Source organism: Scleropages formosus, chromosome 19 (assembly GCF_900964775.1).
Source record: "Scleropages formosus chromosome 19, fSclFor1.1, whole genome shotgun sequence".
Taxonomy (NCBI): Eukaryota; Metazoa; Chordata; class Actinopteri; order Osteoglossiformes; family Osteoglossidae; genus Scleropages; species Scleropages formosus.
In genome coordinates this window covers 15,053,980-15,078,290 of record NC_041824.1, presented here as the reverse complement: position 1 = coordinate 15,078,290, position 24,311 = coordinate 15,053,980, and the positions used below count along the sequence as shown (strand labels likewise).

The following is a 24,311-nucleotide window of genomic DNA, read 5'->3' as shown; positions in this document are numbered from 1 at the left end:
GAAGAAGAAAGCACTAGGTTTATTTAAGAAGGGCCCGAACAGAGGGGGTTAGAAGCTAACCCCAGACAGCGTGGTTAACAAGCATGAAAAATACATGAAAGTGCTGCCCCGGTGCTGGGGAGGCCGGGCCGGGTTGGGCCGAGCCTGAGACGAATACCAACGCGGATCCGTTTCATCATTCGGGGCTCTCTGGCGGCTCCGAAGGGCTCGCTTGCCGCGCAAACACACCTCAAACAGAGCAAGGGGCACGAGGATAGATTTGATTGGAGGTACACTGCTCATGTGCTGTATTCAGGAGCAGGACCCTCTCCGGATGGGGGGCGGGTGGAGACGTGGCACCTGTCACCTGGTCTCCCCAGCGTAAGCCGTCTCCAGAGTCACCCAACTTGGCTCGCTACTTGGGCGGGGGTTCAGGAGCCCACGGGCGCCCCGTCAGCAATTTACTCGGCAGTGGGCTGAGAAAATGACCCTCTTAATGCAGCTGAAATGACTGTGATTACGAGGGAGAGATGGCGACCTGCGCCGTGGAGCCGAGCGGAAAGGGATTAGGCAGGCTATGTGTGACACTCATCATAGCAGGTATTAAACAGCAAGCGCACACTCTTCACATCTTCGCGGCGAAATGCGCAAACACGCCCGGTAAGATTACAGCCGCACCCTTTCATGAGTCACCATCGTTAGGGTTATAATTGTGGTGATCAAGACATAATCTGTTCATATCTGACACGAAAGGTTGTTTCATAAATGTAAAAAAATCAGATTGAGAGGCATTTATTTTCTGTTCGATGCTTCTTACTTTTGCCTTGCTTCACAACTGGGGCAGCAGGCGACGCAACGGTTCGACTCGAAGGATCAAGCCGCAATCCCAGCTCCTTCTATGGTGCCCTTGATGAAGGTACTTTACCTGATGCACTAAAAATTACTCAGCTACAGTATATAAATGGGTAAACCAGTGTAAGTATCTTACTGTCAAAAAAGTGTTGCCTAAATTAATAAATGTAAATGTAAAAGCGCTCTTCGAACGCTAAAGTGCTTCATTTGTAAAAAGAATGGTTGGTCAGGAGGGGAGCCCAGTGACAGGTGATCTGAAGTTCATTCCATCAGAAGAGGGAAAGAGAAGAGATCCTTCTACTTTGTCTGTAGCGGTGGGGCCACCAAAGCCACTAGCCTGGAAACTAACCCCTTGTGCCTCCCCTCCCCTCCCCTCCAGCCCGTCCGCCAACCGATGAGACTCGCCCCTCCAAGGATGGAGCAGCATGCTTCGCGCAAGCTGTTCGGTGTTAACTTCGTGCACCTGACTGTCGGGACACCATGCCGTGAGGTTCTCACCATTACCCGCCCCGCTTGATGAAGAGCGACTGCGTGGACACTTAATGGAGACCATTAAGCAGTTTAATAAACTCAACTGATCCCCAAGAAGGAAGTTTAATAAAACCCTTTGTGTACCTCTATGTTGGGGCACACTAATTTCCCTGCATCTGACTGCCGCTAAAAGCCTAGCGCTTTGTTTCCAGCCCACAGCCCCACCCCCTAGGGTCACCCCCCCCCATACCCAGCCCAAATCGTACCCAACACTTTTAATTGAGTTTCATTAATGAACATCAGGGTTTCATTATCCAACAGTGCATTAAGAACACATTTTTCTTCATACTGGTAAATAGGTCGAAGGGGCCAGATTAAAAAGCGCAGGAATGCCTCACGTTGGGCAATGCAAACACAGCAACATTCTTGCTAATAGCCCATTCCCCGTCGCTCTGGATGGATGGAAATCTCATTAGAAAACATTGAGAGAGAGAGAGAAAAAAACGCAATACAAATAAGAGCGAAAGGCCCTGGGCGATGGAATGGTTCCATTTTTAGCCCCTGTTCTCTTTCAAAATGGAGAGGGGGAGAGAGAAAGCGCTGCCGGAGCGCTGGATCAATTTAACACATCACATAGCTTCCACTCGGCTCTGGCCAGGCGACGGCCGGCCCACAATGCACCCTGCCTCTGTCTCAGGAGCACGCTCAGATCTCATTATAAAAAAGGAGGAGGGGGCTGTCTGTTTGCGCAGCACTCAAAGGTGTCCTTATATTTTGGCGCTCGCTTGGCTCCGACAGAGGAGAAAAAGGATGAGAGGAAGGGGGGTGGAGACAGGGGGTCTCACCAGCAACGACAGATAAAACAAACCCAGCAAAAGGAGGCGGCCACGCGGTGGGACACGGGCTGGAGAAGAGCGCGCAAGCCGGTGCTCCACACACCAATTAAAGTGCGAGAAGTGCGACGGGGATCAGCGTCGGGGAGGCCTCCTGGAGCAGGGTTTGCATGTTTACATCCCGGACATCCCCCGAAGGCGTGTTGGATAACGGACCGCTGTCTCGATGGTGCTGGAGCTTCACAACGGAAAGAGGGTAAAAGGCTGTTCTGACAGGGTCCCCCAAAGCGACCCGTAAAGATGTAAAGAATCTCTGGCAGCGTTGTCCCTCGGATGTCACGGTGCTCCTGGCAAACGTCACTTGGAAACAAAGAAGGGGATATGGGTGTTCCTCACGCGGTGCCCGGACACGACTGCAATGTATAAATCCTGCACTGCACAAAGCATGTCCACCCTCTCTTTGTGAATATATCACAGTATATTTAATTTTTATTTCCCTAAACAGGACTTGCTTTCTCTCTGAATAATCATATATGTACATATATCAGGTATAACTTTCTGGACAACAGGTGGTGTAGTGGTGAGAGCCGTCATTTCTTCATCAAAGGACAAAGGTTTGAATCCCGTTCCTGCTGCGGCACCCTTCGTCACCAAATTAATACAGTAGGAATACCCTGTCATATAAATGGGTAAATCACTGTAGGCATCTTAGTATAATACACCTAACATCGTAAGTCCCCTTGCGTATCAGCTAAATAAATGTGAACAAAAATCTTACATATCTGAATCAATAAATAATTTGATTTTAAATTATACTTTAAATAAATGTTAAATAAATGTATTCACTTATCTGGTGATTTTCTCCAAAGAGGTTTACAATGATATTTACAAAATTAAACAGCTGGCTAATTTTGACCGCTCAATTCAGATTAAGTACTGTGCACTACAACAGGAGGTGGGATTGAAACCTACATCCTTCAAGTAGAATGCGGCATCCCTAACTAACTCTACATTAACAGCCAAAGTGTATCCAGTGTATAGTTCTTGCTAGAATTTTTGTCCTCCAAATGGAACCCCAGCACAAACTCGCTCAACATCCAGATTTCCAAATCACGGGCATGTTGATCTAGGCTTAAATGCACTTGTATCTTCGCTATTCTGGCCTGCTTTTTAACACCTCACCGGCAGCTGAGAAGCAGAGAGTGCAAGAAGAAAAGGGGTAAATGAGATGGGGAAAGATAGGAATAGGTAGCAAAGGACAGAAGCAGGAATGGAGAGATAAGAAAAGAGAGAGGGACAGAATGTTGAAAGCAATGTTAATTGCGGCGAACACGTCTCCTGCATATCTAATTCACCGATAACCCAGAAATGCCTCTCAAGAAGATTACCCACAATCACGTGCAAGTGAGCAGAGCCAGGAGAGCCTCTTGTGGAAACTCTGCACGGCCAGTCTTCTGCGGACTCTACTCTATGATGACACCATGTTCTCTCCCCAACCCCCTTATATCCTCATCTTTAATACCCAACAGCACGTCTTACGATAAAGGGCTCAGAGTGAGGAGGACACAGGGAATTGTCTCTGTAGCCAACAGTGGCTCATGAGCTTTCTGAATTTGAAATATACAAAAAGGGAACAGCAGATGGCGTGGTGGTTCGCGCTGCTGCTTTCAACTTGGAGGACCCTGTCCAGAATCCCACCTCCTGCTGTAGCACCTCTAAGCACAGCACTTAGCCTGAACTCACACAGTTAAAATTTCCCAGCTATTTAAATGGGCAAGTGATTGCAAATGACCTGACAGCTCAAGCTGCTTGGGAGAAGAGCATCAGTTAAATGGATAAGCACAAAAAGAAAGATCGACATCAGTTTGATGGCGAAAACCACCAAAAATATTTAGGAAAATGTAAAGGGGGCAATGTGTGAACCACGGCTCCAAATATTAGCTCAGCCGCATATGGAGAGGTTGCCCTGGAGAACAGAACTTGCATTTCCCCCTTTAAAATTGATGAGGGACACATAAGAGTTTCACAGTTCTCGGTGCTCCGTTTCGCGGTGTGTTTCTGCGCAGTAACCTAGGTCAGTGTGTATCGCACGGCGTTCCTGAGTAATAATTCATAACAAACCATATTTCAGAGTCCGGGCATCGTCTGTTCCTTCTGAAGCTACTCCTTTCACATCCATAAGCGAGACACTATGTCTAAGAGCAGATTTGTCAACATTTCTGAGGAGCTCTCACCAATGGCTCTTCTATATTTTTTGGCTTCTTGTCAATATTTTATCATGCATTTTTTGGCTCTTTTTGTTTTTTTTTTTTTTTTTTAACTATTGCCTTTATTAATTGTTGTCCCTATCTTCTTCTATTATTTTGTACTTATAGCCTTTATTATTCATTATCGTGGTGACCCTTGTATTATGGTTGCCATTTAAGCATTGCTTGCCGCTGTTGCTCCAACAACAATGATGTATAACCTGTCACATGGTCCGTGCATTGTATATATGTCATTCTGTATGAAATGTATATGCAGGGTGAGGAAGGCATCTAGCCAAAACTATGCTGTACAAATTGTTTGTTTCACTAAGCTTGAGTCTGCGCCGCCATCATTTTTCTAACTTACTGCATATTACTGGCATTCCAGCACCCAAGCTCGTTATTTATGTATTTTTGACATTGAGTTGAAGGTGCCTTTTGACAATTCTTATACGGTGAAAATTATACATTGGTAAGTAATTTAGATGACATAGCATACGAACCAACGTTGTTAATCGCTTTAGACCAAGATGTCAACAAAATGCCTGTATGTTAAATGCATCACCATCCTGCTGCAGAGACCAAAACCCTTCTGCATCCAAACCAACACCCTTGCGTGTGTGAAAAGCAGCGGACGCGTTCTTGCTGGCACGACGCCACCTTAAGAGCGTCTTCTGGTCCATTAAGAACAGTCGCAGGGCACGGACAGCCATTTGACACGCTGCTCATTAAAAAATGGCTATGAGAATTTATAGGATGCGATGAGTGCATTTCCCATTATTCTAAAGCGCTAATTGATGAGCTGCTATCAGAACATTAATGCATTTCCTCCACTGTCAGGGATGCAAGTCAGATGTATGATAAACACAATCAGACAGCATTTCTCACTTGTTTAAATTAATGCGCTAAGAAGGCCTTGAGGTTACAGAGCCATTCAAATTCGTTTGGAATCAAAATCCATCTCCGTTAGGTATTTTATTCAGAGGGATGAAAGATTTGCTGTATTTCGGAGTCAGCGTTCAACGTGTTAACCGGCTTTTGAAGGAATAAGTAATGGGGAGGAAAAAAAAGAAAGAAAAAGCGTGGCAAATCGATAATCCCTAATGCTTAAAAATTAATGTCATCTAAAACTAAGCAGCGCTGAGCGTTGACACTGGGATCCGAGGGCCTTGGGGAGAATACAGAGCCGCGCTGCTGTCGGCCTGCGTAATGGCAAAGGGGGATGGCGACTGACTCCCTGTCACATGGTGCTGTGTGGAGCAGTGCAACCCAGGATCTGCTTCTGTGCCGCCCATACGCTCTCAGTCCTCAATCAGGCCCATTAATGAGTGCCGTTGCAGCGCTGTGCAGGGTAGCTAATTAGCATCTTCACTAACATTCCCACTCAGAGAACCCCCAAGCAAAACAGAGAGGGAAAAAAAAAAAAAAAAAAAATCACAGTGCACAATCTTGATTACTAGCGGTGTCATTAAAAGCCTTTGGTTTAGTGCCTGCGTTGGGGTTTAGAACACACGTTCACCAACAAGAGTTTAACATTTCCGAACCGTAAAAAAAAAAAATCAGCAGTCGGAAAAGGCCACTTCCGTGCCGCGTGCCTACCTCCTACCTTGGTCTACAGAAAATGGAGACTACTGAATGATTTATGAGCAGCACACAGAGGATTAGTTAACCTGACACTGCCAGTGAATACTCCTACCAAGAGTGCACGGCTGAAACAAAATTGTACAATTAAATTTATTCAGCTGCCTGATGCTTTTCTCAACAGCAAAGCTACTTACAACGATTTACCCGTTTATGCTACTAGGTAATTTTATTGTATCAACTCAGTATAAGTACCTTGAATAAGTGCACTACAGCAGGAGGTGGGATTCAAACCCAGGTCCTTTGAGCGCAAGGCAACAGCTCTAAGCATTACATCACCTGGCTGCTCCCGGTTAAAACAATGCCAGTACTAGGCTGATCACTGGAACAAGCTCAGCTCTCGTTCTCACTCTGTCACCCTGCCACGCCGCCTGTCTCTCTTGCACCCCGATTCTCTCCCTTGTGGATACACAGTGCTTTGCGAATCTCAGCTTAGTGATGACATTGCCAGTTAAAGGCTGATAATTGGCTGAGCAGGTGGCGGTACCCTCTAACCTAAAAGGGAATTGAGCAATCTGGGCCTTAAGGAACATGAGTCACTTGCCAGTCCAGGACCTGCCATCTTGCCTGAGTCAGGGCACTAACGTGGGCCAGGAGAAGAAGAGAGCTGTGCAAGGGTTGCTATAAGACTTCCTTGTGTTCTGGGTGGTAGTGACATTTCAGCCAAAGTGATCTTCGCACAATGCGACTGAGGTGCTCTTTATGATGCCAGCTTTTGTCTACCATCTTTAGAGTGTCAGAGCAGGTGGAACTTCAGCTCCTCTGTGGTCAACAACAGACTGAGTGAAGTGCAATCCAGGATTTTACAGAGTGGCTGCTTATAGTGGTTTATTGTATTTAGTTTGACTCCTTAATTTCCACTCCTTGTTCTCTACCGCCCTAGTGTCCACCCCCATCAAGCCCCGCTGTCGCCCACTTCCCCAGAGGTACGAACGGACCTGCGCAGCAGCAGCTTGGGGTGGTTCTTGCTCTCCAGGTTCTTCTCGATGAGGTCAGAGAGCAGTTGCTTGAGCACATCGGTGGCATACTCCAGTCGACCCTGTAGCGCGGTCATGATGAGGGAGGCCACGTTGCCGCGGTCACGCATTGAGAAGGAGCGCTGCATCTCCAGCGTGCGGATGAACGTCAACAGGAACACCTTGTTGTTTACCAGTTGGGCAAACATCTTCAGAGCCTTCTCCACGTTCAGCTGCCCATTGCCAGAGACCTGCAGGAGGGGCAGCAGAATGAGCCATGATCATGGCGCCATAACACAAATATCATGACTTGAGTTATAACAGACTGTAGCATCATACATGGGTCATATAGGACCTTAAAAAGAAGGTGCAGATGTTGTCCCTGGGGCTGATTATGCACACTTTAGCATACACCATTACTTCCATCGCCCATGTTAAACACTGTTCTACACTCTGCAGCAGTACATTGATGTACGACAAACAGTATTTCCCCCCAGGCCCTGCAATAACGTCACTGTGGGTAAAACTGATACATTTTTATTTAAAATTAAAAATGTGTCTTGACTAGTAACTAGCCATCACTCGCTTAACATGCGTTTTTCCCTAGCTGGTGGTGTAATGGTTAGAGGTTCTGCCTTTGGGTGCAAAGATCACAGGTTCAAATTGTACCTCCAGCTGTAGTACTCTTGAATGAGGTACTTATTCTAGATTGTTCCAGTGAAATTACCCAGCTGAATAAATGGGTAAGTAAAATTAGCTTGATGTTGTAAGTAGCTTTGGAGAAATGCATCAACTAAATGAGTAAATGTAAGATGACTTACACAGTTTAATACAATTTACTGAAAACTCGTCTCTGAAAAACTGCAAGTTCAGTCTCTTTCCCACTGATAAAATAAGAGGCTACAGAGAGACTTCAATCACCAAACATTCTGTCGCAAGGCCGACCTTTGACGAATACGATGCCCAACAACCTATGTGATTGAGTGCGTGTATCACAGAGCTGGAGGTGTACAGTTTTCAGCAGTGTGTGACATCTTTTTTCCTGGATTGGATGTCTTTGCTGTCTCTCCATCTCTAGAGCTCAAGGCCACAGCTGTTGAGTGCCGACCTGGTCCCTGCCCACCCACGGGCACTCTGTTATTTTTGCACTATTCTCAGGAGCTAAACTGCAGGTGTGTAAAGTGGATGTGTCTCCATATGCGGCATGCCCCGCAGGGACACCCCTCCAACACACATGGCCGTATTCCCCTGCTTACCTCCAGCTCCCGTAGCACTGGGTGGTCCTCGATGCCTGGGAAGAGCACCCGCATAGCGTAGGTGCGGTAGTCCAGGTAAGGGATGCCAGCACGGTCGAGGTCACTGGTGAGCTCGTTGATGTCTGTCTGAAGCTCGGCAAATGCTGGAAGGGGAGGTTTGAGGTTACAGGCACGTACATTTGGGGAAGGTGGTGCAGAATTATCTCCCACAAGGCAGTACGTGGTCTTACATTTATTTCCGTTTATTCGTTTAGATGACATTTTTAGGCAAAGTGACATGCAATGTTGAGCACTCTACAGTTACTAACCTATTTATGCCGCTGGGCAATTTTTTACTTGACCAATTTAAGGTACTACAGCAACAGGTGAGATTCAAACTTGTGACCATCCAAGTCGGCTGCTTTGTTTACACACTACAGGTAAGGCAGCACCATGCAAACAGCTGGATATCAGCTCTGAATCTGCACTAAGCCCAATTATTCACTCACTATCAATAACCACTTGTCCAGTGCAGAGCCATGGCAACCCAGAGCCTATCTTGGAAGCACAGGGCTCTAGGCTAGGTAGGGTACATCCTGGACAGGACACTGTTCTATCACAGGGAATGAGGTAAACCTTTCCCTCCAAAATACAAAATGAGTAACATTCCACTGCTGTAAATCCCAACTATATGAAAAACAATGTGGGTTGAACAGTGGTCAAAGCCATATGAAGCAACACCTTTCCCAGTTGAACCACACACACACATTTTCGGAACCGCTAGTCCCATACGGGGTCGCGGGGAGCCGGAGCCTACCCGGTAACACAGGGTGCAAGGCCGGAGGGGGAGAGGACACACCCAGGATGGGATGCCAGTCCGCCGCAAGGCACCCCGAGCGGGACTCGAACCCCAGACCCACTGGAGAGCAGGACCCGGTCCAACCCACTGCGCCACCGCGCCCCCCCAGTTGAACCATTTCTAATTAAAAAAAAAAACTGTGACAATGTGTGAATAAGTTACTATTTTATTGCTGTGTACTAGCTGCACTTGAAAAATTACTTGATTGCCAGCAGCTGTGCACATATTTGCTGTTCAAACTCAGGTGCTCCTGTGTCCAGCAGGTTCTCGGTTGTATGATCTGCTAAAACTGATATGAGAAATCAATGATTACACACTAGCGGCTCCATTTGCTTTGAAAGTTCTTCTCATTTCTCTGTTTCGCAGGATGTGACGAGAAGGTCAGTATTTACCACGTTGCCACCCTCTCCTAATGAGGGTCAATATAGACCATCTATAAATTTGGTTTCATTATTATTATTATTACTATTAACCTACTATATTTTGACAAAGATGACTCACAGTGCTAGATAGCATCACAATAATTTACCCATTTGTACAGTATGCTATTCTTGCTGTACTAATTTCACAGGAACTACCTCACTGAAGTGGGTCTTAAAACCAACAACCACCAGACTGCAGATGAGATTGCTAATGGCTACACTACCGCCCCCCCCCCAATATGCCAGCGTGTAGGTAACTGGTGGGTTATGCTGTTGTCCGGGAGACGACGAATTCTAGAGCAGGGACACTTCCACTGGTTCTACTGCATCCATCAGTACCACTGCTTCTATTAAATCCAATATACATGGATGTCAGTCTTTTCTGTCTCATATGTTGCATCCAATTTCGCACAGCTGTCCTGGGCTACAGCAGCTACAATGACAAACAGCATTGTAATAGTGCTGAATGACAGAAGGTATTAAGCTAGTGAGAACACCAAAGCCCACTGTTGCCTTTTCCTGTCTGAGAAACTTTCTGGCTGTGAAGAATAATTCTTGTTATTGCCTGTGCAGATGCACTGCTCCCAAACTGGATTTTGTTTCAGATCTTAAATTCCTATACCAGGGTAATCCTTGTTCCCCTGAACTCTACAGATTAACAGCTCTGCATTATAAAAACAGAGTAATAATGTGCTCTGTTATTGCAGTGTTTATTTCTGCCATTCTGTGTCTCCCCTTGCTTTCTTTTTTAAAACTCTTCCTGTCTCTCTGTATCTCACACACACACACACACACACACACACAGACACACACACTCAGGCCTCAGTAAATTGGCTCTGCCTCTGCTCCACTGTCCCCTGCCGTTTCGACCAGAGGTGAGATTTGTCTAATTGGGTCTGTCCTGACCGATGCTGAGCCCAGCTGTGCCCCGAGGAGCCCCCTCGCTGCAAAGGATCACACCACTAATGCCCCGCTCCTCCCGCACCGCCCTTAAACTCAGAAGTGTGCGCTCAGGAGACTGCCAGGTAGCTCTGCCAGTTTGAGCCCCCGGTGCCACTCCTGCCCAGGGCTCATGTCTTAAACATGAAGGGCCTCGCGACGCCACCCGTAGGCTCCCTGTGCCCAATTCTGTATTGCACAGCATTGTGGTTTTAAGGTGCTATATAATGAAGCATCATTAACACAGAGTAGTGTGGGAATGTGTTTGCTGGAATAATGTTGAGAAAAGCGGGACCAAAGGCCGGCGTAAGCAGCCCCTCCACATGCCAGTATGTTCTCATTCTTATAGGTGCGATCGGTTAACACCTTGGAGGACCTCCAACCCATTTGTATTCAGTGTGGTCCTACTGCACACGACTGCATTCAGCGCAGGTCAGGCAGGACTAACTGTCAGGGGCAAACGTGTTTTCGTTGTCCTGGCAACGTCAAGCCTGCGCCCCTAATCCGAGGATGGAGCCGGACAGCATGTGAGGAATCGAAAGGAAGGACACGTATGGAACCTGCTATTGGCAATCTGAGCTCCTTTATACCGTTCTGTGAGTGTTAACCACATGTGGTCTCAGCCAAGCACACCGCTCATCCCACTGGGTTGGGTCTACATCGTGAAGTGACGAATCTACGAGACGGTTCACGCTTTTCCCTTCGCTTCAAAACTTCCGGCTGTCCCATGTATTCTGTATGCCACGGCAACAATCTGAAACATTTAGCTCGACGTGACATGTCAGCAGGCTTGCTTCAAATGCTAAACACTGGAGCGAAAAGCCAGAAGACGCAAAGACGCCTGTTTGTCCAAGCTGTCACATTCACTGGGATGTAGGAAACTTGACCGTTCTAGAGTTGTGTCCCACTCTCTGCGGAAGACTAATCGGCTTCTGCGAAACCACAATGGCAGAGGGAACGTAGAGGGGTGAATCCAAACTCCCAAAGGCAGGGAGGTCAGAGTTCGCTGGGGAGGTGGGGGGTGATCGTTGCGTTGAGATGATGAACATGAGGAGACCGGAGCGCAGCTCGCTCACCGGCCCGTGCAAAGGGCTGCAGGATGAGTGCTCATCGTTGTCTCTACACGCTGCTGGTTGAAAAGAATGGCTTCCTGGAATAAGAATGAACCGTCTTCCATCAGCCAGAATGCATTCTGTGTTTACTCCGAGGACTTCATTACCGCGCCAGTCAGAGGGTGGTCCTTGGGGGCTGTGAAACACACCAAAACAGCCCCGGTGCCCATATTGCAGCTGCACTAGAGCCCAGCGCAATACTCAGCAGCTCTGTTTTGTACTTTTGCATTCCTTGCACAGTTTAGCATGGCTGACCTTTGCCGCATCACAACAAGATTTGAAACTTCACAGCTTTTGTTTCTAAGCTGCCAGTTTTGTTTCCTACCCTCAGAACCACTGGTGTTTATCAAACCAATGCGTGCTGGACTATAGCATTAAATCACTCGCTACACCCCAGCTGGACTGCCACGCTCTTTCAACTCTGGCTGCTTGGTGGTCCCATGCACAAATCAAAAGCCTGAAGGTTCTCAGTTCTGGGTTCAGTCTGGTGGAATGAGCTCCCTCTGTTCCTCGGAGCTGCTGAATCCCTCTCAACATTCAAGAACAGTCTCAAAACACATCTCTGTCGGACCCACTTCTCCCCGATCTCCTAACTGCTCCATAAATCTTCACTACACCAAAATCGGTTAAAAAATTACTCCTTATTCCTTCTATAAACAGCCGCCCGTGAAATATATGCTGGCAAAAAACAACAAGTTCATTCAAAGTGAGTTGCATGTTACTTTGGAGAAAAGCATCTGCCACATGGAAATTGCTTTGGTGTGAACCTGGATTTTCCTCTTTCACCAGCAGCCACCCTGGTGGGACTGACCTTCCTTGCACTCCAGGGCAACGCGAGACTCCAGGTTGTCCATCTGCATCTGTAAACGCTTCAGAGTGAGATCGTTCTCTCGTGACTTGCGCTTGTAAGCGATGAGCACGAGGATGACGATGATCAGAAGCAGGCCGCCGCCGGCAGCGATGCTCACGATGGCCGGCAAGGTGAGCAGACTATCTGAGAGGATGTGCACTGCCCCGGGGGAGACATGCAGGCCGCCCACCTGGACCTGCATGGAAGCACACCGATATTGCTGTCACACATCCAGGAGTCCTGCAGGCAGCACTGGGGGGTGTACAGGCTGGGGGGGCGGGGGGGGGGGGGTTAATAATGATGGAGTTAATACTGTGTCAACATGTCAATGGTGTCCAGCCTCCTGAAACTGCCATGGGTAATAACTGATGCAATATCACAGCTGCTTCCTCTGTAAGCTCACAGAATATACACATACACACGGACGCACACACTATTTGGATGTTCTGTCAAAACTCTCACACGCCGTCTCGGGGAGAAGATGAAGTGCTCGAGATGATGATCATCATCATCATCACGTGACTCACCAGTACTTTGTACTGCCCCGTGAGGTTGGGTGGCTCACACAGCAACTGGGTCTCTGAGACAGTGAGAGAGCAGGGAGTTTCTCCAATCAGCACTGTGTAGTTCAGCTTGACACCTCCTGGCGCTGGGGGAACCAGGTTTCTCCCCTGCGGGGTGGGAGGGAAGAGCCACAGGGAGGTGCTGTTACACATTGCCATCATGAACCGTTTACTACGCCACCTTTCTATCACCATGTACGTCTTCATGTCCTGTCTGTTGCTCCGGTTAAAAGCATCATCCAAGCCATGAGTATTAATATAACATTATAGTGACTACATTCACATTTATAGGTAGTCCTTGAGTTGCAGCATCCACAACTTTTGACCACCGAGATTTAAAATGGTCACCCCATTAACCTTATTATATTATGTTGGAATCCCTGAGTTCCATTGTAGTATCTAATGCTAACCACTCCATCTGCTGTATCATAACATCCTCTGCTTGTGCTGCCATACGGTACCATATTTCTTATTGTTTGGCTCTCATTCAGTGCTTGGGTGTTTTGTTTACAAATTTTTTCATCTGTAATTCCCTTCAAGTTCTTTTTAACTGAAATGGCTAAAAAGGCTAGGTGCTAAGGAGAAAAAGAAAACGGATTTGGAAATGAAAGTGAAAATAAGAATGGTGCGGCATGAAAAGGTACACAAATTTACGCTGCTGTTATACACACACGCTGTCTGAAACCGCTGGTCCCGAGTGGGGTCACGGCGAACCGGAGCCTAATCCGGCAACACAGGGCGCAAGGCTGGAGGGGAGGGGACATACCCAGGATGGGATGCCAGTTTGTCGCAAGGCACCCCATGCGGGACTCGAACCCCAGACCCACCAGAGAGCAGGACCCAGCCAAATCCGCTGCACCACCGCCCCCCCCACTACTGTTATATTTTTGTCTTATTGTAACACAAATTGTGTGTGAAAATAAAGAAAAATGTAACAAATCCCTATTATACAGCACTCATGCATGTCCTTTATATATCCTTGGGGTTCATACATGGGGAATTTCAACCTACACACAAGGATGTCACAATGAAACCTGTCTTTATTTAGCTGATGCTTTTCAGTAAATTGACTTATGATGATAAGCAGCTTAAACTGATTCACCAGTTCTTTCAGTAGGTTAACTATGTATCAATTCTGTATCGATTCAGTTTAAGTAAAGGATACTACAGCAGCAGGTAGGATTCAAACCTGGGCTCTTTGAGTGGAAGGTGGCAGCTCTAACCGTTCAACCATGCTTCACCCAGTCAACCAAGTAAACATCATCTTGGGTATTTCTTTAATACACTCAGTCCCGCAGGTAGAAAAGAGCAGACTAACACTTGGGGGGCCTGCAAAGAGCAGATGAAAGTGGGCTGCCCATGAGAGGGAGGCCTACCTTGAGGATTATGGGGGATCCCGGCTTCTGCTCCAGCACCCCAGAGGTGCTCAGAGGCTCAAAGTAGGGGTTGGGGAAGTAGACGAAGTTGGTGTTATTGTAGACGAGCAGGGCCTGCACATTATTGAAGATGAAGCCGAACTCTTCGACATGCTTGACCGTGTCCTGCCCAGGCGTATATTCAGACGTCAGGGAGGGGGCGGAGCAGCTCATGGTGGTGGCGTTCAACACTTTACACACCTGGAAGGCAAAAGGACCAGAGGTGAGTGCGGGTGGATGGTAACGCAGAAGCAGATGGGGGTCACACTGGAACAAGTGGCTTTGTGCAGACATCACATACCAGAACGAAACCCCCTGCAGGTAAAACACGAGCAACGCAATACCTGTGGGACAACAATCAATTTTTCTCTTTCAAAAAAAAAAAACACCATTAAAGCAGTGAGTGATACCATGGTGATGAAAGACGTGTTTGTTTTAAGCCCAAAGCCAGGTCTGGGTGCACAGCGGATGCATATAGTCCCGCTACAATTGTTATGAAGAAGCAGGCACACACACGCCCGTGCGCTGTTTTCCTAAATAACAATATTTATGAATCAGCACTGAGATCCCCCCTCCTCCAGCCCCACGCCCACTCGCACCCCTCCCGGGAGCCTGGAGAGCAGCACTGACAGTGGGGAGATGGAATTGATTGCTCTGCTGCTCGCCTGCACTGGGACATTCCCTTGTGCTTCATCCCTTCTCGCTGCTCATGGGAACTAACTTAATTAGCGATAAACATTCCCTCAGCTTGGCGAGGCAGGAGACCTTTGCACTGCAGTGGGATGAGACCACTTTCAGACCTCGCTATGACCCCCCAAGGCTGATCTCAGCAATTGCAGCCCCAGTCTGGACCATTTTGGTGGGACCTTCTGGGCTTTGAGTGTTTTTTTTGTGATGTCATTCTATGAATAAGATTGTGAGGCTGTTGAATCTGTCTTGAAGCACGTTCGACATTAGATAAGATTTGATCCATTTTAATTTGGAAAAGCTCCTTTCCCCTGCCATTCTCTACCCTGCTGGACCCTCTGGCCCGACTCGGCCCTTCGCGAGACATGGGGTGACGAAAGCGAGCACGTCTGGCGTCTCTTCTCCATTCCTAGCATGCTTTTTGAGGAAAATCTTTGCTGAGTCCCAACGCAATTAAAAACACCAGGCTGAATTATTGAGAGGCTTGCATGCAGACTCGGGTGTTCGGAGGGTTGCGTCCCCGCAGCGCTCCGAGGGGGTGTTTTCGCAGCGAAACATGATTCGCACATTACGGCTGTCAGCGCAGGAGCCACGTGTGCTGCACTGCACCTCGGTGGCCCGGTGCACTTCCCAACCAGATCACGCATTACAGTGCCTGCAAGGCGTCACACGCGAGAGGGAAGAAAGGTCCTTTAAAACATTGATATAACTATGTACCTCTGATGTCGCCCCTTCTTTACATATCTCTCGATCCCATAACATTTTTACGGCATGTGCTTGCGCGCGCCACTGACAGGAAGATTAATGCTGTGGAAATACCAAACGAAGGCACGGATCAGTTGTGTGTTACATTTCACAATTCATTCCTCACAGCGCTTTGTTGAGCCATCTCATGTCAAGATTCCCCCCCCATTTTATTAATCTCATGGTGCCAGCGAGGTTTGATCCTACGAAAAAATCTCTTTGCTTCTATAGCAAATACCTGCTGTCTGTAGGGAAGTAGAGGCCCTGCTTAGAGTGGCTTTGCAGGAGGGGCAAGGGGGCGGGAATTGGCCATTTGTAGGGTCGCTCAGTCCCCCGCTGTCCTGTGCTACACAAGTTCCTCTCTGAGCATCATCCCTGCTGGCTAAAGCAGGAGAGCGCACATTCCGAGACAGCGATCAATGCTCTCCTTTAAAAGTTGAGTTTAAGATGTAGGGGTTTTTTTGAAGCCTAAAGGATACATCTGTGGAGAAGAACTGATTTGAGGGTATACTACTGTGCAGGATCACAAGGACTGTGGTGAGCACTGGGTAATCAAAAGAACCCCAGACAGGCAATACTGGCACAAGGTGTAATGATGCATGGAGATACATTGCTCTTGCAGACATATGCTCAAACAAACACAGAGGCTCACATACACGCTGTGACATATTAGCTCTTGAAACTGCTACGGACATTTTGGAAAAACACATTCAGCACCTTGGACAGTGATGACCAGGGTGATGTGGCTGCATGAGCTTCATTAACAGGGGCCTTAAAACAGCAAGAGGGAAGACTGCCGGTGCTCTATGGGTAACTCAGATTTGAAGGTTTATGTTCTTCAAAGGCCTTCAAACCTTTCCTGTGTTTAAAGGCAGCACAAAAGCCCTGTTCGAAAAGTCCTGAACCATTTACAGTTCTTCATTCAGCTGAAGTTATCCTTCAACACAACTTACAGTGATTTATACATTTGTACAGAAGGGTAATTTTTACTGTATCAGTTCAGGGTGGGTACCCTGGTCAAAGGCACTAGAGTTGGAGTGGAATTTGAATGTGGTCCCTTCAGATCTGAAGGCACTGCCTCCAACCATTACGCCACCTGCTGGTTGCTAGCTGGTTTGTGCTTCCTCAGATCTGGGAGTTACACAGTAGGTTCTGCTCCTGGAATTTTGTTATTGCATGTGTCTGTGTCTCTTTTTCATGGGTTCTTCGTAGGGTCACAGTTATTCATGCAGCAAGGGGACTACAGTAAGAGCATAAACCTGAGCCAGGGTCCCTCGATTACAAGATGATCACTAAATTGCCTGCTGCTCCAGTTTTGGATCAGACACCAGTCCTCAGTCTAGCTATCTGGCCAAAACTGTGCTTTTGTGTCTTTCTTGATCCCTCGACCACCTTACCACACTTGTAATGTACTATAGCCTTGTAGTACTGGCACAGTGGGTGCAGAGCATGAGAGCATTACTTTGCAAAAAGCTACGCTTTACGCTACACGTGCTGGAAAACGGTGCACTAATCCACAGCTGAGACATCTCTGTTGCATCCTGAAACGGAGAGGTGCTGCAAATGTGGATCATCAATAAGAATACACAATACATATTACATGCATCTTTGATCTTTTGCTGTACTTCTTGGGAACTCTGGAGTGATTTTGAGTCCTTGTGCACAGTGTAGCCACTGATTGCCCACAGACCTTGAGGGCTGCACCCCTGTGCCTGAGCAAAGAGCACCTCCTACCATCCTATATCGCATCGGTGGATTACAGCAGCACATCCCCGAACTCATCAACATCACAGCCTTTTAATACTCAAGAACGCTGTACAGAAGGGAGTCTTCCTCCTCAGTCAGGGAGGGGAGTACACTCACCATTTTTTTTTGTGAATGAGGTAATCGGGATTATGATTAAGGTTTCTTTGTGAAACAGAAACAAGCAGGGAGTGGTTCTCAAAGGAAATGGCCTCTGTGTGAGTCGCAGAGGTACGGGGCAGACGGGAGAGGCAGGGAGAGAGAGAAAGAGAGAGAAAGAGAGGTTGTTTCAGGGGAGGCAGGTGACAATTCGAAGGCAGACTTGACAGCAGCACACAGCGTGATCGCCAGACTGCTCTGCCGCCTGCCTTCCCTCTGCTGACAGAAACGAAGGGGGAATGAAGAGATCTGTAATTGTAGCCTCCGCAGTTAATAAGAATTCACACGGCTCCGTCTGGCGGGATCAAAGGCAGCGGTGGCTCCCTCTGTGACAGTTTCCTCGGCGATGGGTCCCTCGGCCAGGGCTTTCGCCCGCGTAAGGTTGTGCTGAAGATGGAGAACTCAGGCTCCGATGATGCCCGTGAGACGAGGAGTCACAGCTCAGAATTGGGCTCAGACACCTTGTGGGAGGCTTCTTCGGGTTAACATGGGAAATATGCATTCCCAGTTGGCACCCTTTCACAAATGCCTACCTGATTCTAGTGTACACAGTGTTGTGTGCAAGTGAAATGGGGCTTGAGCAGGTGAGTGGTCATGGCTCTCTCTCTTTGACAAGAGTGGAACCGCTCCTGCCCAATAGAGGCAAGACCCATGTCTGGCCAGAAGGCCAGCAGTGTGAGTGATGGAAGTCACCTTCCAGAACAAATGGTCCTTAAAAGCCCCGTTTCTGCTGAGCGAGATCAAACAGGAGGAATCAGCCTGGTGGAAACCTGTGGAGAATATCCATTTATGACAAGGACTGGTGGGAGGGAATGGGAATGCACGGTATGCGACTATTTGTGTGTGTGTCGAGAGAGTGTGAGGGGTCTGAGGTCACTCACAGCACTATGCTTATCCAGCACTATCATACCTGACCTGCGCTTCTGCCAGGACCTCCTGTTCACCCCTCCCCCCCCCCCCAACACCCTGACCAGGAAGAGAAAAACACATTCCATTAATTAAACAGAGACCCCCAGGACTGGAGCGCAAATCCAATCTATAACGATTTCCCGCCTGTGTGCCACCCACCCCCCCCCATGCCCTGATAACTCTGCACCTCTTTATGCTGACTGTGGCTTCTGACAAAAGTTAATCTTCCATTAAAAGCCATTAAGAAACAAGCTCAAACCTCCCCAAACCGGAATTCCATTAAATCTCCGCCGCAGTGATTTTTAATTCAACCTGACGACCAAAACAATAACTGACAAGAAAGAGGCAACTTGAAAGTAAATAAATAAAATAAAGTACTCCTTGCTCTGGAACCATAACTGGGTTGGGCTAAAACGATTCAATTAAATGGTGCCTGTGAAACACATGTCAGCTCTTCACTACTCAGTGGGACAGTTTGGGGTTCTAGATTCTCTACTATATAACCAGACTGTGTACTGAGGCTGGAACTTCATCACATGAACAGCAGTCTGATCTGAGTGGCTCATCACCGAAGAGCACCGGACAGGGGCTGGAGGTCGGAGGTTAGGCAAGATCTGCTTTTTTGGTAGAATGCCATGGTTTTTTTTTTTTACAGTGTGATCAATCAGTGAATCAGATAAGTTATCCAGGATCTATATATGGGGCTCTGGGATGGATCCCAACTATGACTAAGTTAAGCTAATGGCAGTTACTGTCCCGTTTTATTGTTAAATCGTAGAAGATATTCCCTACAGGGTCCTCTGAATTACCATGCCACTGCTAACTGCAATAATATGGCGATAAAGGCCAAATGAGAAAGGCCACCATTAGTCTGGCGGGGGACCGACCAGGTGCCCGGAGCACTCACATTGACGGACTCACGACCACCATATTTGACCCTGATCCGAGGCTCCTGCACCACATCCAGGTTGGTCCCCGTCACCGTCAAGGGGGTGTGTCCGCTGCCGGGGAGACAAAACAAAGAGGAATCTTAGGCAGGCGACTGGTTTCTGGGATTTGAAGACACCACGTGAAGTGAGAGCTAAAAAACCAAACCTCCATGCTGCAAGTCTCAAAGTTGTGAGGCAACGCTTTCGGAGACGCGGTAATAGGCTTTTAAAGAAGGTAACGATTAGAGATGCTTTTAACTGGCTTCAGTAGCTGCTATTGAAAGCAGCGGGCCTCTTTTGAAAACGCGCTCGCGGTGTGGAGGTGGTTAACATTCAGTGCCTGTGCTGTATCTGGTTCGATGATATTCAGCACAAACAAGCGAGGCAAGAGAGACAAAGGACAGCCTAGCGAGCGCTTTCTCCTTCTGGTTCACTTCGGTTCAGCGTCCACAGTGACGAGTTTAGGCCGGATGATGGCGAATGGGCGATGGAGAATGATTGGTGGATTTTAGACGACAGCAGATGGAGGATGATGGACGGAAGATGTAGGATAATGGAGGGATGGTGCACAATGGTGGATGGATGACTGAGGATGACGGATGGATGACAGGGTAAGGCAGTGGGATAATGGATGGCGGGGGATGAATGATGGATAATAGTGGATCTAGGATGATGAAGGGATGATGCAGGATGGTAGATGGATGACAGAGGAGGGCGGATGGATGAGAGAAGGATGAAGGGTTGAGTAACATCAGTGGATGAATATCAGAGGACGATGGAGGAATGATAAGGGATGGTGTAGGGATGATGGATAACAGTGAATGGATGAAGGTGGATGGATGACGGATGTTGGATCACGGAGGGAGGCACACCGAGAGAGATGCTCTGAGGCACTGTATAAAACAGAGGGCTGGGAGACACCAACGAGGAGGAGCGCAGCCTGTGAAAGCGCTCCTGCCCGGTGGAGGAGAAGAGGAGTTTAGTAAACAAAGCAGACGTCCCCTCCCCTCCCCTCCCCTCCCCTCCACTGCAGCAGCCCACCGCTTCCATAACCATCTGGTGCTGAGCCCCACCTCATCACATGTTTGTACTGAAGAGACCTGTGACAGTAATCAAATGGCAGCCTGTGGAACATGACTCATGCCCAACAGTATGACATCATTAGAAAAGGGCACTCTGCTGTTCAGTGAAACAAAGTGACTTCTGCTTGACCGAAACCACACGGTGTCAATCAGCCACTAGTCCCAGCGTGATGTATGTCGGAGGTGCGGTTAGAACCGGTTACCTGGCGATGCTCCACTCGGGCTCCACGCGCTGCACGGTCGGGTCGTCGATGTACTCAAAAGTCAGGCTCTCTTTCACACGAGCGCGGTCCACGCTGACGCTGATCTGTACAGAGCCCACGCCCGTTACAGAGGGGGCGGAGTAACACACAATCTCCGTCATGGTCCTCCTGCATGGGGAGGGATCACGATCACTTCAGGTGAGCTCTCCCACACTTGCACCTTCTCCTGCACCTTACTGTCCCGCAAATCACCTGCTCTTCATCCCGGGGCCCGTGCAGACTTGTTACCACACTAGTTACCATCCTCCCACCGAGTGCAGGCCGGTGCTGCTCTTACGCCACCGTCCCTTCCCTCCCCCGCCACAAATGTGTTGGAAAAAGAAGGCTGTAATTAGCCGATATCTCATTAAAGCTGCCTCGACTCATCAACCTTACAGCATTACAATGAGAACGCGGCGGCTCATCTTTAAATAGATCTGAGAGAGACAGTGCGTGGGGCGGGGAGGCGGGGGGGCACCGAGTTGAGGAGAAGGAAAGAGAGAGAGGGGAAAAATATAAAAGGCTAAATTGACTTTCTAAGGCACAGCTAGCCACCCAACTTCAACCTTGAGCGGCAACAAGGTTGTCTGAGAGCTATTATTAGAGCAGCTCGATGCAGTAGGTGGTCGGAATCTTATTAGGATTTAAGAAAGTTACTGACACCGGAGACCCGTGTTTATGCGGTGCGGCGGGAGGGAGCAGAGTTCCTGGAAAAGATGACTGAGCAGAAGGACAAAACGGGGTAAATAACGGGTGAAGTGCTTCCTTCAGCGGCCCGGCTGTCTAGCGAAAAAGCACGGAACACGTGTACGTTTTAACGGAATGACCTCTGTGCCCCGGGCTTGAGTGTGTAGGAAGAAGTAGAGCAATTAGAGTCACGCTGAAAAGGCCATATTCATATTCAACACCCTCACTGGCCCTCTGCTCTACTAATTATGTTTTACAACAATTACAAATCCCGAGCAACTGGGAAACGTGAGGGAACCGTGTTTGGCCCACGCTGCGAATGGACGGCGCCGTAATGAGCTCTCGTGCCCTTTTCCTCTTGCTCGCCACGCCGGTGCTCCGCCTTGTCCTGCGGCTCTGGAAATAAGGCCTCAGCTGTCCTCATCCTCGCCCACTTTCTGCACCTGTTCGGCTAAACTTCCCGCTCCGTCCCACACAGGTGCCGCACTTCTTCTTGAGGAGGGGTGTTGCTTTTTCAATTTGAGGCACCGTTGGTGGCCAGTGGCCACTGTGCCACCTGGTGTCTGATAGCGACCAACCCAGAGGGACGTGCTGCACAAGGCAGCAGAACAGAACAGAAACATTAAAAACCCATCTTCTGCTCACCCATAGAACTCGCAGCTCTGGTTGCCGAAAAGGACGGACACGCTGCTCCCGGCACCCAGGTTCTCCCCGAGGATCGTGACCTTGGTACCTCCTGACTCGGGGCCGCGACTGGGGGACAGTCCCACTACGGACGGCATCTGGTGGAGGGCGAGAGCCGAGAAAATGCAACAATCACAACAGCCCATTGCGCAGCTGGCGTTCACATCTGCTTATTCAGCAGCACAGAAGAGACCCCCCCATTGGACAAATGTCAGGCAGGGTTTTCTGTGTTGTGGACCCCTGTTTAACACCGCTTTAAAGAGGAATCTCGGAACAACCTGCGTTCCACGAGCTTCACATCGTGGGACAGTGGAGAAGCGGATGGATTGATGAGCACAGCGAAGAAGACGGCACCGTGCAGCAAGAGGGATGTATCAGACACACACACACACAATTCAATTTACACTCACTCTGTTATCATGGGCTCTGCAGCAAATGAAAGGCATCTGTAGAGGGAGTCCTCCTCACACACAAACAGGTGGGGGAGGTGGCAAGTAGAGTCTGTCTTTGCCCAATACTGAGTCTTAATCAAGCGAGAGAGCATGGTGACTCATCTGCCGAGCTGCAGAAAAGAAGGCTCCTGAACGAGGTAGACGGCGCACGGCTATTACCGCACACGACGCTGACTCTGGCAGCGAAAAAGTCCGTGTGCTTACTGAGAAGTGATGATGAGGTCTGGAAGGGTGGCCCGTTTTGGCCTGCCATGCTGCAGAGGGGACATGGGCTGGCTGTGGGAGGGAGTTTGATGCAATCCTAAGAGATCTTTCAAAGGTTTACCTCGATGTTCAAGGGCTGGCCACTTTTCGGCCTGTTATACGGTTCCTCATGCTATTATTTCCCCAAAAATCCTTAAAATCGCTGCTTTAATGCTAAAAAAAAAACTGCTGAGGGAATTGAATGGTGCAGAGGGTTTCTAAAAGTAAGAGTGTTTAACATCTTTCCCCAACTTGTTTGATATGCTTAATTCAGCCAGGAAAAAACCTTCTATGCATGTAAAAGGGTAAACTTAGACTAACAACCTTATTCATTATTCCATTCATAACTTCCCAAGTCCCAAAATCCTATGATAGCTCTTATTTTTATTAATTTAGCTCATGCTTTTCTCTAAAAGTTAATCTACCTAGAACTGCTTACGCACTTGAACAGCTGGGTAATTTTTTTACTGGGACAATTTATGGTAAGTTTCTTGCTCACATGTACTACAGCCGGAAGTGAGATTCAAACCTGCAATCTTTGGTTCCGAAAGTAGCGGCTCTAACCACTACGCGATCAGCTGCCCCAGCTCTTCACCAGGGAGCTTCTTGTCTTAATAACTATTCGGTTCTTTATATTACACTGACGAGCCTTCCTTTGTTTAATGACCCACCACAATAAAAATCACCTTTTTATTGTCAGAACAACCCAATAAAATGCAGCATTGGCCATAAAAACTTAATTTATTGGCTGTCGGTTGGGAATCAGAAGCAGGCAGACAACACAAAGCACTTGTAAAGTTCCTTCACGGGGGTGACCCCCCCGAGTGTGCTCAATGAGGTGCAATGCACCCAGGGTTACTGAAACAGTACCACGCTAGCAGTGAACTGCGCTACTTTAGCTTCAGTCAAGTTGAGAAACATAAGGGGGAACAACATTCCCTGGGCATCAAACCAGAAGGTTTCCCTTGGGTCTGTCACAGCAGGAAGTCTCACCACGAAGGAGTACAGCTGGGCGGAGAGGGTTCGCAGCTCTGGTTTGCACTCCCCGATGCACAGCCTGACCGGACCAGGCTTGCTCCCGTGGGGCGTTGCATCCATCTCGCACACAATCCTGTCAAGACACACAGACATACACGAAGACGTTTATCCCAAATCATTGCTCGACATCTGAACTCTCTTCAAAGTTTTCACACGTGGACAGAATCCACAAAAATAGTCGTTAAAGTGATTAGCGTGCTGTCGTCAAATATCTAGCGGTCTCCTTCGGTCGTCAGGGGTGATCTGGTCGTAAAGAAGGATACTAAGTCAGCCCCACACACCCACCACTGTGGGCTGTTCAATCTGCCCATCTCCTCCGATAGAACTTCCACTCTGTTT

General features: G+C 48.3%; 1 protein-coding gene across 1 annotated transcript in view; it reads right to left on the bottom strand.

The window, feature by feature from the left end:
• Positions 1 to 24,311, bottom strand: part of plxna2 (plexin A2) — a 163,442-nt gene that overhangs the window by 16,982 nt on the left and 122,149 nt on the right. Inside the window, exons 14-22 of the mRNA XM_018760798.2 lie at positions 23,928 to 24,045; positions 22,201 to 22,337; positions 20,830 to 20,997; positions 19,523 to 19,616; positions 14,335 to 14,574; positions 12,923 to 13,066; positions 12,357 to 12,591; positions 8,235 to 8,377; positions 6,961 to 7,229 (exon numbers count right to left, since the gene is read on the bottom strand). Of these exons, the coding sequence (XP_018616314.1) occupies positions 6,961 to 7,229; positions 8,235 to 8,377; positions 12,357 to 12,591; positions 12,923 to 13,066; positions 14,335 to 14,574; positions 19,523 to 19,616; positions 20,830 to 20,997; positions 22,201 to 22,337; positions 23,928 to 24,045 (1,548 nt within the window). The remainder of the gene's footprint in view (positions 1 to 6,960; positions 7,230 to 8,234; positions 8,378 to 12,356; positions 12,592 to 12,922; positions 13,067 to 14,334; positions 14,575 to 19,522; positions 19,617 to 20,829; positions 20,998 to 22,200; positions 22,338 to 23,927; positions 24,046 to 24,311) is intronic.